General features: G+C 33.2%; 1 protein-coding gene across 1 annotated transcript in view; it reads right to left on the reverse strand.

The window, feature by feature from the left end:
* shaker (potassium voltage-gated channel protein Shaker) overlaps positions 1-14,576 on the reverse strand; it is a gene marked incomplete at its 5' end in the record, with an annotated part of 629,484 nt that overhangs the window by 360,684 nt on the left and 254,224 nt on the right. The window contains one exon of the mRNA XM_089593785.1: positions 7,780-8,423. Coding sequence (XP_089449911.1) covers positions 7,780-8,423 — 644 coding nt within the window. The remainder of the gene's footprint in view (positions 1-7,779; positions 8,424-14,576) is intronic.

Raw genomic sequence — 14,576 nt, forward strand, 5'->3', positions numbered from 1 at the left:
TTATATTACTATTTTATTCGTGACTACTTACTTATAATTGATTTTGCATTAATGTAGATATTTGTAAACATTGGCTCTGCAATGTAATTTATGAAATTTGTTGTGTTTTTTTTGCTAATAAAGTGAGCCTGATGAGGTTGGCGTTAAGACCAACGGAATGTTGCTCAAACTAACACCTGACTTTGGAGTTTTTATTCTCACTCCTAAATTAGCTCTTACTGATCGTGCGCTTATGCACTAAGCCTCAAGAAATACTACATCGATGTATAATTTCTTGGATTAACACAAAAGAACTCTCAAAACCAATTATATAACTACACTAGCACATTATCCTTAAATAAACTGATCACTAGAGCGAAGTCATGCTGCTTTAGCTAAGTTAATAAGAACTTTCTCTGAAACTTATGATGACTGAGATAATTTGGCCAAACTTGCAGCTTTTACGTATTGGCTTTATGCATGAAATTGAAGGGAAGGGCTGGCGCTGGCTGTCACTCAAACACAAAGTTTCATGGAAACGGGTGTATGGTGTCGCTGGTAGCTGTCAAGGGTACTATTTGCTTCCATAAAATTAAACATGAGTTGGGGGTATGAAATGAGGGCAGCACAGTGTATTTATGAAGCCAACAACATGAGTATACTTACAGCAATAAATTTTATGCCCTATAAACTAGTATTTGGGAGATATGCAAGGTTGTCCTTGAAGATACCCAAAGATGAAAGGTTACGAATTTTTCCATTATACTTACTAGATCTTACTAATTGACTACAAAAAATGCAAATTGTGGCTGGAAATCACCAAATAAAGATGAAAATAAAAATAAATAGAAGATATAATAAAAAACTGAAGCTTCTAAATGTTAAACTACGGAGTTATGTTTGGATGAAAAAAGAATTAGGTTCCCATAAATTTGACTGCTTTTCTAATGAACTTTTAAAGTTTTGAGCAGTTTTTAAAGAAAATAATGTGTGACTTGAAAGAAACAATAGTATTATCATACAAAAAAAAACAAATAAGTTATAACTAGCGCTTGATATTGTCTATTAGCTCCCCAATAATAGAATTCTTCTAAGAAATATATTTTACATGTCTTCCAGAAAAAAAAGAAAAAAAATAGAACGATGCAGATTATATTGGCCATTTTCATGACAATAGTGCTTGAAGGTTGCTTAGATTAAAACTATGTTAGTCATGGCAACTATAGCAATTAACCATTAAAAATAATCCAGTAATGTAATATTAACGAATTAGTATTACAAAAATAAAGAGAGCTGATAAGAAGATCATAATATGGCTGGAAAACAATAAATTCGCATTGGAACAAACACCTTCTCAAAGATTAAATGAAACTTTTTGATATTGTATTGTACAGTTTAGTTACCCTAATTACACTTACTATATGAAAATAGACCTCTTAAATTTAAAGATAAAGTGATTTTAAAGATAGAGCACTTTTAAGCGTAATAAATAATGTGGGAACCCATGCGGGAGATATAATAAATAATGTGGGAACTCATGCGGGAGATAATATTATTTTACCACCCAGACAACAAAACTGACAGGTTTTGGAATTGTTGGAAAAATTGCTAAAGAACTTTTTGGGTTAGTCACAGAAGATGATTTCAACGTTATAAACACTAACATTAACAGTTTGTATACTGACAAAAAAAATATTTTAAGTTGTATGAATAATATAACCATATTTGTGCTGCTGCATTAAAAAAACTATGCTATGAAACGCCATGAGCATACTCTTAATTTAGTAGCTGATATATTAACTTCATGACAAGACTTTACTCTCGATGGATATCAAATACGTTTATCAACTTACCTTAGAAGAAGTAAGGCTACCTTAGATCATATTATTCGTGACCAAAAAGATCTGATTGAAATTTTGTATAATTTATAAAGAAGTCAAGCACATGGAAAGCTATTTTCTCCAAATATATTTAAAACCGTAGCTCAGGATGTAAAGAATCTACCAGAAAATCAAGAATTTGTTGCATGAATACAGAATCTTTATTCTGGTAAAATAAGCTCTTTAAGCAAATTATATATTGTGCATCAAAAAAATAGAACCACGGTAATATTACATTTTTTACTTGTAGATTAAGCCCCTTGTAATGTTAATGGACTACATGCAGTCGTAATACCTCAACCTGGACAAAATGGATCTGCCTATGTAAAAATATCGTACCCTTACTTTGCATTAGGAGCACGCCATATTTCGTACTTACGATTAAACGAAGTTATATTTAATCAATGTGATGAAACGGTACATGGTTATATATGCTCTGATATGAAAACTCTAAAAAAACCCTATTTTATAAGAAAATGCGAGATTATTATTTTATTACGAACTGGAACAGAAATATTAAAGTACTATAAAATTATATTCACACCTTAAACAGGAAGTCAATGAATTTTTTTACTGGCAGATAATTCATGGCTATTCTCGGCCCCTTATAGCGAACAATTTGGCATTATCTGCCCTAACAAAATGGATTGACGGAAAAGAGTAAAAAGTATACGCATATTCTGAGAAAATGATGAATGTACAGAGAAAACACACAAACTAATCGCAACTAGTGAACAAAAGATCATCTCTTGGTTACAATATACCTATCAAGCAGAAGTGAACTTGAACTTAACTGTATAATATGAACTTTCAATTAACATTAATGCCTTCCATGACGCTATGAAATCGATTCAAGAACCGAACGTTAATGAACAAGCATGGACAGATGAAGAATTAAATGTACAAAAAATATCAAATCAAATGCAGAAAATATGAACTCGAAATTTAAAGGAGAAACTAATTCTCTTTGTATTTAAATACGTAATGTCATAAAAGCTATTATTATTATAATTATAATAGCAATACTTATCAACAAAACAAGAAGATGTGTTGAGAAGTTTATGGAATGGAGTGTCTTGAAAAAATTGATAAAATGCACCATAAATCTACTGAATGCAAAACTATAAGTAACCCTAAAACAAGAACCAAAAGAATACAAACCAACTAAAATGGATATAAAAAAAAAAAAAAAAAAAAAGATACCTTAATAACCTATAACTGTATAGTAAACATATAAAGTTTGAAACCTCCACGCCATACCCATACACCCAAAAAATTAAAAATAGACTTATAAATCAATAGATATTTTATTCCATTACCGTTCCAGGTTTCACAATAAAACCCTGACTATGAAGTAACAATAAAAACTAAAATCAACAAAGGTTCCATGAAGTTATTAAACAATTTAAAAACGAAGTAAACATCGAGGAAATTCACATATTTTCAGATTAATATAATTATACACATAAACTATAACTATCATTTGCAATAGTGATTCATTTGATAAAAAATCTAATGAAACGCTAAAAAAAAAACAATTCGGACACTTTCAAGATAAAATCCACTATTTCTTAAGCAGCAAATGTTTCTTTACCAACATCAAAAAAAGTGACATTAATACCAAACATTAATCCAAAGCGACTAATGTGTCTTTTACCACAGTATATAGAAAAAACGAAAAGGGATAGAGATTTCTTTTACCATTTCTCTCAATTTAGTACCATAGAATATTGTTGTGCCGTAAGAGATCGGTGGGATAGATTATCCCAAGAATAAAATACTTCATCCTGAGAGCGCAGATTCTATTCTAGAGTTGCCAAACGATGAGCCTTAGTATCGTACGAGATACACCAAACCAATTGAAAGGGGTGCAAAACACAAATTGAACTAGAAGCTGACTCACTTATTATGTCAACAACAACTTAAGTTGATGACATATGAAAGACTTGTCATTACATGCACAAGACAATGACGTACACAAACTTCAGAAACAAAGCAAACCTTTGCCAAAGTCATTAATTCACGAGAAAAAATTAAAAGTAGCAGAAAATGAGCCCAATAATTGAACCCTACCATTCAACTAGCTACTTTTTGAGTCGAGAAATACCTACTCAGTTCTGAGATCTTAATTTTAAGCTCTATAAGGCCAATGAGAATAAGTATAATTAATTAATTATCATTGCCACGTATTTCAACCATATTGGTAGACACAGACATCAGAAAAAAAAGTACAAAAAAATTAAAAAATTCAAAAAAAATTTAAAAAAAAACATCGAGGCTTTGAAATTAATGCGTAAAGTTTTATCAAAGTTGCATATTACTATATTGTAAAATTTTTTCTTCTAATATGAAGCCTCCATATGTATTAAAATATCTTATTTTATCGTATTGTTATTCCACAAATATTTCCACATAGCATGATTAAAAATGGTTGGATCTATACATGTATTCTCTACCCATCATCCAATAGTCTTATAAGACTTATTTTTATTTTTATATTTACATTTCACTTATAAGATACGAACTGTTGCAATAAATAACAGCACGAAATATAATACAAACATTACTCATACATATACAGTATCAATCAACAATCATCGTATTTACGCCATCATATTTACGCTTACAGAATTACATATACAATGGACAAGCAGAACCCTAAAACTGTGAATGCAACGGCCGGTGGACCCCAACGATGGTAACTTAATTTAGAGCACTTAAAAAAAAGACAAACAACAAAAGTGGAAAATAAAGATGAGAAAATCGAACCTTTTCTTGTAAGTACAAAGATACGCGAAGTATTAACTAACATAACCATCATCGAATCTTTTAATAATTTTTGACCATTGAATGCTTAAAACATTGACCCAATACGTGTCATATTCCCAAAATAAAAAAACAAAAAATACATTTTTTTTATAATTATAATATGTATATAAATAAATATTGCTAATAAAGTTTTACTTATAATTTTAGGAAAAGAAAGGTGGAAAGAAAAATTTTTTTTTTTTTTTTCCTATATTGGATTTAAAGTATTCAGTTTACCATGGTCTACTTCTTACCTTAAATTAAATTGTTTTTATATATATATATATATATATATATATATATATATATATATATTCACCGAGGACGATGATAGTCTTAAGAAGGAGAGTTTGTTAAGTTACAACTTGCGTTAATTAATGAATTTTTCATTTTTCATTCCTTTTTCATGATGTATTTATTCCCTCACTGATAAAATTTTAAGACTCTTATAAGAGTCAAACTTACAGAAAGTCGTCACCTAATAAAGATGACTATATACTTCGTGGCTTTTGGAAGTGTCAAGCGAAAACTGAAGCGAGCTATTTAGCCTAAACACATGAAGCCAGCAAGTACCAGCCCCATAGCATGTAAGACAAGGAAGTTTTAACTAAAACTTCACGCAAGGTGTATTTACTTATGCGGCGTTTTAGTTGGTAGCCCACTGCTGCTCATTGAAAAAAGTACTTAATTATACAAGCAACTTGCTAATGATTTCTATTAAAGAAGGTCTTACTGTTCTTTTTTTCCTTCATCACTTTGTACAATTAATTTGTATCCAAATTAAATAGAAAATAAATCAATTAAGACCAAGTCAAATAAATAAGAGGTAATTAAAATTATTAATTATTCATATAATTAAATATAAACATACTAAGAATCACATTTTACTAAGCAAAGGAAGCAACTGAATCGTTAGACATACTGCTGGTCCCGTAGCCCTTCAGGGAGCGTGAGACTAAAGTTTACAAATGTCTCGTTTTTACCGGATAGTAATGTTAATAATCACAATTAATTATTTAGCAGCCCCCTTAGAATAACTATATGATATAGGAAGATACAAACACATGTGACAATAAACATTAACCGGATCCCCGTGTTTATAATTGGTGGAAGATTTTCAAAATTCTTTTTGTACCAAAAAGTCTACAATGTTGCCTTTATCTTCTTGTGTTGATTACCACGTAGACTTTTCGCAAAAATTTTAATGGCAGACCAACATTGTAGCTAAAAGCAGTCGTTGTCTCCCAAAAAAAAAAGTTTATTCATACAACATTAGCTGAACTTATTGACAGCTTCTAAAATGTGTGTCATTTTTGTATCCTTCATTCATGTAATACCTTGTTTTTTTGCAATTGTTTGATGGTTAAGAGCTACATTTAGAAGTTTACTTTTAATAAAAGTATCGATTCACAGTCACACATTAAAAATACATTTTTTTTATTATAACTGTATCAACCAATAACAGAGTAATTGTAAGCGACACGAACTGTTTTCTTACAACTTCTCGCATGTAAGGAATTACGCTCAAGAAGAAAAATAAGTAAAATAAATAGAGAAACATCTAGCAATGTAGGAAGCAAGATATTACGCAAACTCTAAAACTTAGCCCTAATTGAAGTTTATGTTATATAAAAAAAAGTTTTATTCTTGGGGGAGGTAAACAGCTTCTAGTAGCCATGTTAATCCACCATGAAAAATTTTCAGAAAAGGTCACATGCAACATAAGACAAAAGAATATATGCTACATTCCATGCTAAAAACATTTTTTTTAATCTTTAACTAACTGTGGACCAGAGGGCTTCCACTTGACGTGGATCGTCTCCTGTATTTACATGTATATTATTGTATAGCTTGAGGCACATTAAAAATCACTATTTTGTAAATGTTTTTTTTTAGATTGCATTTGTTGATAATATAATCTTTCTTCTCTTTTCATTTTTTGAATATCATACGGACCTCAATTCATGCATAGAGTACCTTAAATGGGGTGAAAATAGGGGAAATAATATAAAAAGCAAAAAAAGTATCTTATAAAGATGCCACAAATAAAAAAGTAAACAAGAAATACAAAATTTGTTAACAAAGTATTAATTCTTGCAAAGAAACGTGTTAAAGTAGAAACTTTGAGTAATCAGATTTTCAGTCATATTAAAAGATAATTATATAAATACCAAGCCATTTATCTTATGTATGCCATAATTTGCAGATAATAAAAATATTTTAATAATCTGATAGGTGGTTAAAAAGATGGATTTATATTCTTTTACTGTTAGGTATTTCAAAAATTTTGCAATTTTCAGGAGGTGAGATAAACTGTAGAATAATAAATTTCTTTAAAATAATTTAATTAGTTATTGGTTGGTTAAAAGATAAAGTTGTCAGTGATTAATTAGTTTAAAGATGAAATTGGAAAATAAACGAAAAAAATAAAATACTGTACGACCGCAATTCTTCTAGAACAACAAAAAGTGGTGAAAATGGTGCCCTCTAACTTTGACAGAAATTTGAGAAAAGAAAGACTGTTTCAAAAAAATCATGATTTTTTTTGTGTCATAAGATGTCAAGCTAAACTCTTTACCATTATATGCTATCCAGTCATTAAAGTCTGTAGCTGGCAGAGGCTTGATGTTGCCAAATAGTAGCTTTGTCTATAGTATGTACATTGGCTCGGCGTATTTATAAACTACGTACGAGGCTGCTGGTGACAGAAAACCGCTACAATATTTAGCTAGCTCCTGTTAGTTATGGGCTCTGATGGTGCGCTAAAATTTTTTATTGCCTACTGTACCTGTATCTGACTATGGCTAAAAATTACAGGCAATGTTAACGTCGTTTTAATGTAAATCATCTCAAGTGGTTCCTAAAAAATAGAAAGTAGTTTACTCGATCGTTTCATTTGCAACGTTGCAAATGAAATCCGGCTGTATCAACAACTTAAATTTAGGAAAGTGATAACTAGTGTTATTAAGCTATTTGGTAAAAAAGAATTGTAAAACTTTTCTAAAATTATTTGTTCATTACTGTTTATGCTACTCTTTAGTAGTAAAGTACTTATTAAAAGTCAAACTACATAAATAATTGCTCATGTTATCTTATAAATGTACTCACTTACCGATAAATAGGAAAAATATGAGCAAACCAAGTTCTCTCATTGACGCTTTTAAGGTACGCCCTAGAATCTGAAGTCCTTTACTATGTCTGGATAGTTTAAATATTCGAAATACTCTTACGAGTCTTATGACTCGTAGAATTGCAAGTGACATTGCTTGATTTGTGCTTTTGTCTTGAGGACTTACAGGGGCCTTAGGCAAATTTAACGTATCTTCTTCTTCTGCTACTACTGTAGCCAACGTAATAAAATATGGTATGATTGCAATTATATCAATAATGTTCATGACGTCACGAAAAAAGTTTAATTTATTTGGACAAGCAAGGAAGCGCACTGATAGTTCGAATGTAAACCAAATTATACAAATAGTTTCTATAAGGAAGAACGGATCTGTAATATCTGGCACTTCATCTTCTTCAATCTTAGTGCCATTAGTAGTCGTATTAAAAACCCTGTAATGCTTAAATTCTGGAAGAGTTTCTAAACAAAATATCACTATTGACAATAAAATCACGAACACAGAGATTATAGCTACAACTCTCGCCCCTTGCGAACTTTCAGGATACTCAAATAATAACCATACTTTTCTTTGAAATTCATGGGACGGTAATGGTTTTTCTTCTTCTTTGATGAAACCTTCATCTTCTCTGAAAATATATAATTTAATGAGTTGAGTGAATCAAAGTTATTAATACCATTTCATCGTAGAATAACTTAATTTAACTTAATGTAAGTTTACAATATAATAAAGGTACATGATTAAATACATCTTAACAAAAAGTTAGTAACGATTTAGAAAGCCTGCAAATAATACCTAAGTTATAATGCTGGAAAAACTTATGTTTTAGAAATATTTATTGAATCAGTATAGTTATGTTTACTGATTTTAAACAGCATTTTATTACACATTTTAATAATCTTATATCTATAACATAAAATGTTTCCACTAACTTACGAGTTAAAGCTTACTTTCTTCTATGTGTTGTTACGTACGATATGCAGGGCACATCATACTGACCCCCCTTGACAACAGCGAAGCGATCTCAGCAAGAAAGCATCGACAGAAGGGGGAAGAGGTTATATAAGGCCCAGCGAGCCTCTAATCAGGGAACTCTAGTCGTGGCTCTCGCGGGATTTAGCTGTCGGGCAGTCAGGTGAGTTCAAGGGGGTCAGGCGAACAAAGGAGATCGGACAGACCAAGCACACGCGCTACTTTGTCTTTAATTTCGGTATCTTTTATAAAGCTCTTGATATTATAATTTTTGGTTATTCTCACAACGCACCTCCTCACCGATGATATTTCCACGTAGCAGTTTAGTGCTAGGTGTGGGATTTGGTGAGAATCGGAATTTTTATTTTCATTTTATGCGTTTCAAAAAATTCTGCCGAAAAGCACACATAGTGCAGTGCCACGAGAATACGACGATTTGAAATCAAGAAGCCGAGGGTCCAACGAGAAGCGACAGGACCGATTCACGAGCAGCGGTGACAGCAGCCCGAAAGCCAGTAGGACCAGGGTACTCATTGCTGATAATCACGGGATCAAGCAGACAAAAGGCAAGGGAAGTGGTCTCCACAACCTTATTTCTATTGGTGTACATAGTGACGTGCACGTAAGTAACTTAATAATAAAATTTTATTTTCTTTCTTACCCCCAAGGCACTTATTAGGAAAAAATAGGTTTGGGAAAAGTTTTTAATTTCAGAATACATTTATTATTTCATTGGCTACTCTTTTTTAGTGGTTATTCTCTCGAGACTCGAAGCAAAAAACACGTGGGATAGCAAACTTGAATATACAGTTGACTAGACAAATTTTTGAATAACAAACGAAAAACGAAGAAATTTTATTAGTACGCCTGGTACAGACATAGGTTACATCCGTAATAAATTACTTACACCCATAGCAGCTGAGAAATTTATAACTATCTTTATTATTATTATCTTTCTAACGAGAAATAAACGAGAGACAGCTCGAAAAAAATAGTTTTCCCCAATTACCACCAAAAAAATGTAACGATAAAAAGGAAAAGTCAAGTGAAAGACGAACGCCGATCTTTTACCATCTTATCTTTCCACTTACGTTTTTATTCATCGAATTCTTATTAAATCGCCACGTAGGTAGTAAAATACAGCCCTGTAGCTAGGAAAGTAAACAAGATTTATTAGAATCAAGAAAGGAAATACGATGCACTACATATATATATATATATATATATATATATATATATATATATATATATATATATATATATATATATAAACAAACCAGGGGGAAAAATGGATCACGGTACCCACGGTAAGAACGAAGTTCTTTAAACATGACATAAGTATAAAAACACAATTTCTCAGGTAACCAGGGGGTCACCAGACCCGTAGAAAGAACGAAGCTCTATTAACGTTAGTACTGCATTCATGTAGTTCACTAAACAAAAGCTTGAAAAACGAAAAAAAAAAAAAAAAAAAGTTCAGTACTCACGATGGTTGAACTTCATAAGTACTGTATTTATGCACGACGTTCTCACGAAATTCAATCATTGTGAATACTAAACTAGTTTAACTCATGTTTAAAGAACTTTGTTCTTACCGTGGGTCCCGTGACCCATTTATCCCCCCTGATTTGTTGGTGTGATTCCCTTTATATTTTATTCATTTTTTTAATTTTTTGTTTTTATTTCTTATTCAATTTTATTTTGTTTGATTTCCTTTTTTATCATTTATTTTTTTCGTATTACATTTCTTTTTTTTTATATTTGATTTCGTTACTTTTTTTTCATTTCTTTGTATTTCCTTCATTTAATGTTTTTTTTTTATTTTTCTAATTATTTTCATTCTTTTGTATTTTCTTTATTTCATTTCTTTGTTTATTTTTCTATTTAATCTTATAATTTTCGTTTCTTTTTTTTGTTTTTGTCATTCCTCGTTTTTTTTCATATTTCATTTTATTATTTTTTAATATTACATTTTATTTGTTCATATTTCATTTCATTTTATTATTTTTTTTTTTCACATATAATTTTTATATTTAATTTATTTTTTTTTCATATTTAATTTTGTTACTTTTTTTTTAGATGTTTTTTTTAGATCATTTAGAAAAAAAATACATAATTTATCATGATTTGAATGTATTATCAGTGAATGCATATATAAATGGAATATTTTAGTTATAAACCACACGAGAAGTACAAGAAACCGAGTTTCTATAGTCGGCAGCACTCGTAGCAGAGTGAGTAAGATACTGGACTCATATGCAGGTGGTCAAGGGTTCAAATCTCTGAAGTGGAGAGTGTTTTTTTTCTTCTTTTTTTTCAAGAATTGTAAAAGAAAAATTTTTAAGTCAAAGAAAAATCATTGTGAGGAAATAATTTGAAAATTTGTTTAAAAATTAATTGCTTGGGAGTGTGAGGGGGAATGATGGGTAAAGGTTTGCACAAGAGTATGACGGCACGATTGGCAGATATACATACATAGTGGGGGAAGGGGAAGTGTGTAGAGAACAGTAGGTGAGGGGGACGGGGTAAAGGGGGGAAACTTGAGAGGAAGAGACTTCGGAGTAACCACTTCCGTTTAAAAAAATCTGTCTGTTTTAAAATTCCAGCCCCCCTAGTACGCAACATAAAGAACTTCGCTCTAAAAAGTAGAAAGAAAAATGACTTAGTTTAGTGACTTTATCAACGAGCTGAAAAGCGATATCGCTTGTCCCGGGTAATGATATTATAGCTGACATGGTCATGCCAGGGCCCAGTAGAAGACAGCAAAAAGAAAATATGACGGAACAAATGCTAGAAGTGGAACTCGAACCAGAAGGGTGTGAAAAACTTGACACCCTAGACGAAAATACTAAGGCTATAGTAATGGGGTTATTTTCAAGGATTAGGGCAAAGCTAAAGAAGACAGAGAAGGTGGAGGTCCCGCACAAGGTGATCACAGAAACCATCCGAAGTTTGTCACCGACAGACGGGGATTACAGGGATATATCTTGTGACACAGACGTAAACACAGAATGCATGAACAAAGAAGCGGGGTTTTTTTTTTTTTTCAAGTGGATTAGTCAGCGAGCGAAATAAGAAAAGAGCTGAAGAAATACGTGGAGCTCGAACAAACAAAATCGGAATGCTATCGACACAAGGGGGCATACCAGAGAAATCAGAGCAGCCAATTTCAGTTGCATCTGGTTACCAATATAAAGGATCAAGTAATGCCACGATAAGAGATTTATACAATCAACAGCTGTGGGATAGAATAAAAAATACGAGCGAGGAACTCAAAAGAATGTGTGAAGCCGCATTTATAGCAACAGCACCACCGCCAAATAATAATTACGCAAATCGAGTCAATTCTGAAGTAAATAGGGATAGAACATGGGGTGACTTAGCACCTAACAGGGTCCAATACACAAAATACACACAGGCTACAAACAATGATAACCACCCACGTAGACCGCAGAACTCGCAACTAAACATTCTTCCCACGCTCAGTCATATGGCAAGCAAAATTCCGTTCTTTGATGGAGACCCAATCAACCTGTCCCTATTCGAAAGAATGGTAAGAATGACTGCGGAAAGAGTGGGCCCTGAAAATAAAATATTTTTTCTTGGCACGCTTGCAAGCAGACTAAAGGGAAAAGTGGCTAAGCATTTCGCGCCCAGTCTGGCTCAATTTACGACAGTTCAGGAGTTTTTTCGAAAACTTGCGAGGAGATATGAGAGTACAAATAATTCAGATACGCTGATGACACAGCTAACGATAATTAGACATCAGAACCGGGAATCAATAGAGGATTACGGCGGAAGAGTACAAGGTTTGTATAATAGGCTGACGATGATGCATGATTCCAACCCAAGCCTACTCCCTATTCAGAAGCAGATTCTGAAAGAAAGCGCGGAGGCAGAGGCGGTAAAATGATTCACATATGGCCTGCACCCAACATTTAGGTGTAAAATTACATGTTTAAACCCAAGGACCTCTGCGAAGCAATTATAGAGGCGCTAAAAATAGTGAGCGATCTTAGCTTATGGCATGCGATACCAGTACGTACACTTCCCACACAAAAAAAAGCAACAACCGAGTAGGGGCCAATAGTAAATCTGGCAAATATAGAAGAAAAAACAACAGAAACCACCAACAGGGCGCGAGGAGCAGCAGCAGCAGCAAACGTAAAACGCTGTATATACTGCGACGGCCAAACCCGGCATTCAGTCAAAGAATGCCAAGAACTGTTAGCGGTGATAAACGACAGGAAGACGCTAAGAGATAACGGGAGAAAACAAAAGGGAAGCTGCAATTACTGTCAGAGACCGGGACACTATGCGAGAGACTGCCGTTCACGTAAGCAAGACAGAGAGGAAGAGAAGAGACAGCGAAACGAGGGGCATAACCAATCCGTGGATAATACCAATACCAACAGAAACACCTATAATTACGGGAACGGAAATGACCATGCTTACAATTATAATGATAGTTATTATAACAGCGGTTATAACAATGGCCCAACAGAGCCTCATAACAGAAATAATAGCTACTATAACAGGAATAACAACTTAAATTATAGAAACTGTAATTACAATAATGAAGAGAACAGAAATAAAAAAAACAACAGTAGAAATAGCAATTATAATGATAAAAATGATTACAATAACAGGTGCAATAACTACAATCCTAGAAGTAATAATTAGTATGGAAAACCGCGGCTATGGTAATTCGTATAATAATGACAGCAGGAATACATTTGACAGCTATGAAAACGGCTATAAAAATCAGGGTATCAGGGACGACTACAATGGGAATTTAGTTAGGAAAAAGCCGCCACAGGATAAGAGTCCGCAACAGCAGGAAAGCAGCGTACATGCCCCTGACAGCAGAAAAAATCCACTGGCAGTTTTAAACTTGCAAGATGTTCGGCATGGTCCCCAAACGTCGAACATGAATTAGAGAAAGAAACGGAGAGAAGCGTGTCCAGCAAGAGAAAAGGTGCGAAAGAGAGGCCGCGAGGGGCAGAGAAAATATTAGTGGAGGCAAAATCGTGCATCAACAGTCCGAGTACTTACGCAGTGCGGGAAAGTAGGGAAAGTATAGAATGCAACAATGCAGAGTGCGAAGACACTACTACACAACAGGGGGGGGCAGACGCATGAGGAAAGGCAGGAGGGCCCACAGAAAAATTAATCGGATAAAAGCGCTGGACACATATATAGAGAACGATGAACCCAAGCTTTCAGAGTGTGACAAAGAAATAGAGCAGCTTTTAGAAAAACTATAAAACTCGCGAGAACAGGGCATATGCCACCATTAGTCCAGTTACGGGGACCATAGTAAAAAAATGGAAAGGCGACTTTTCATGAAGATACAAGCGCAGAGATTTCAATTATAAAGGAAAATTTTCTTAGCACAGACATGCTAATAGATAGTAGGTATCATGTGGCTATTATTCGCGTGACTCACGGAGCACGCAAAACATTGGGCACAGTACAGGCTTAGTTACAGGGGCATAAAAGCACATTACATGTTGTCCCCCATGAGTTTCCTATTGACGCGGTAGGAATTGTAGGGTGGGATACTTTTAGGCGATATCGGGACCAGATAAGCGCCGCCAAAAATATGATTAAATTAGAAGATGTAGAGATACCATTGTTAAAGCAGGAGTGTTTTAAGATTCCTGCAAGATAAAAACAAATTATTTATTTGCGAGTAAAAAATGGTAGGAATAAAGCAGAAAGTGGCTGGATACCCCTCCAAGAGATGAAGGAGGAAATATTATTTGGGAACTTTATAGCGAGAAACATTTACGGAAAAATAGTTGCA

Source organism: Copidosoma floridanum, unplaced genomic scaffold (assembly GCF_036245765.1).
Source record: "Copidosoma floridanum isolate Cflo_tuat_1 unplaced genomic scaffold, Cflo_Japanese_pri ptg000020l, whole genome shotgun sequence".
In the NCBI taxonomy this organism is placed as follows: Eukaryota; Metazoa; Arthropoda; class Insecta; order Hymenoptera; family Encyrtidae; genus Copidosoma; species Copidosoma floridanum.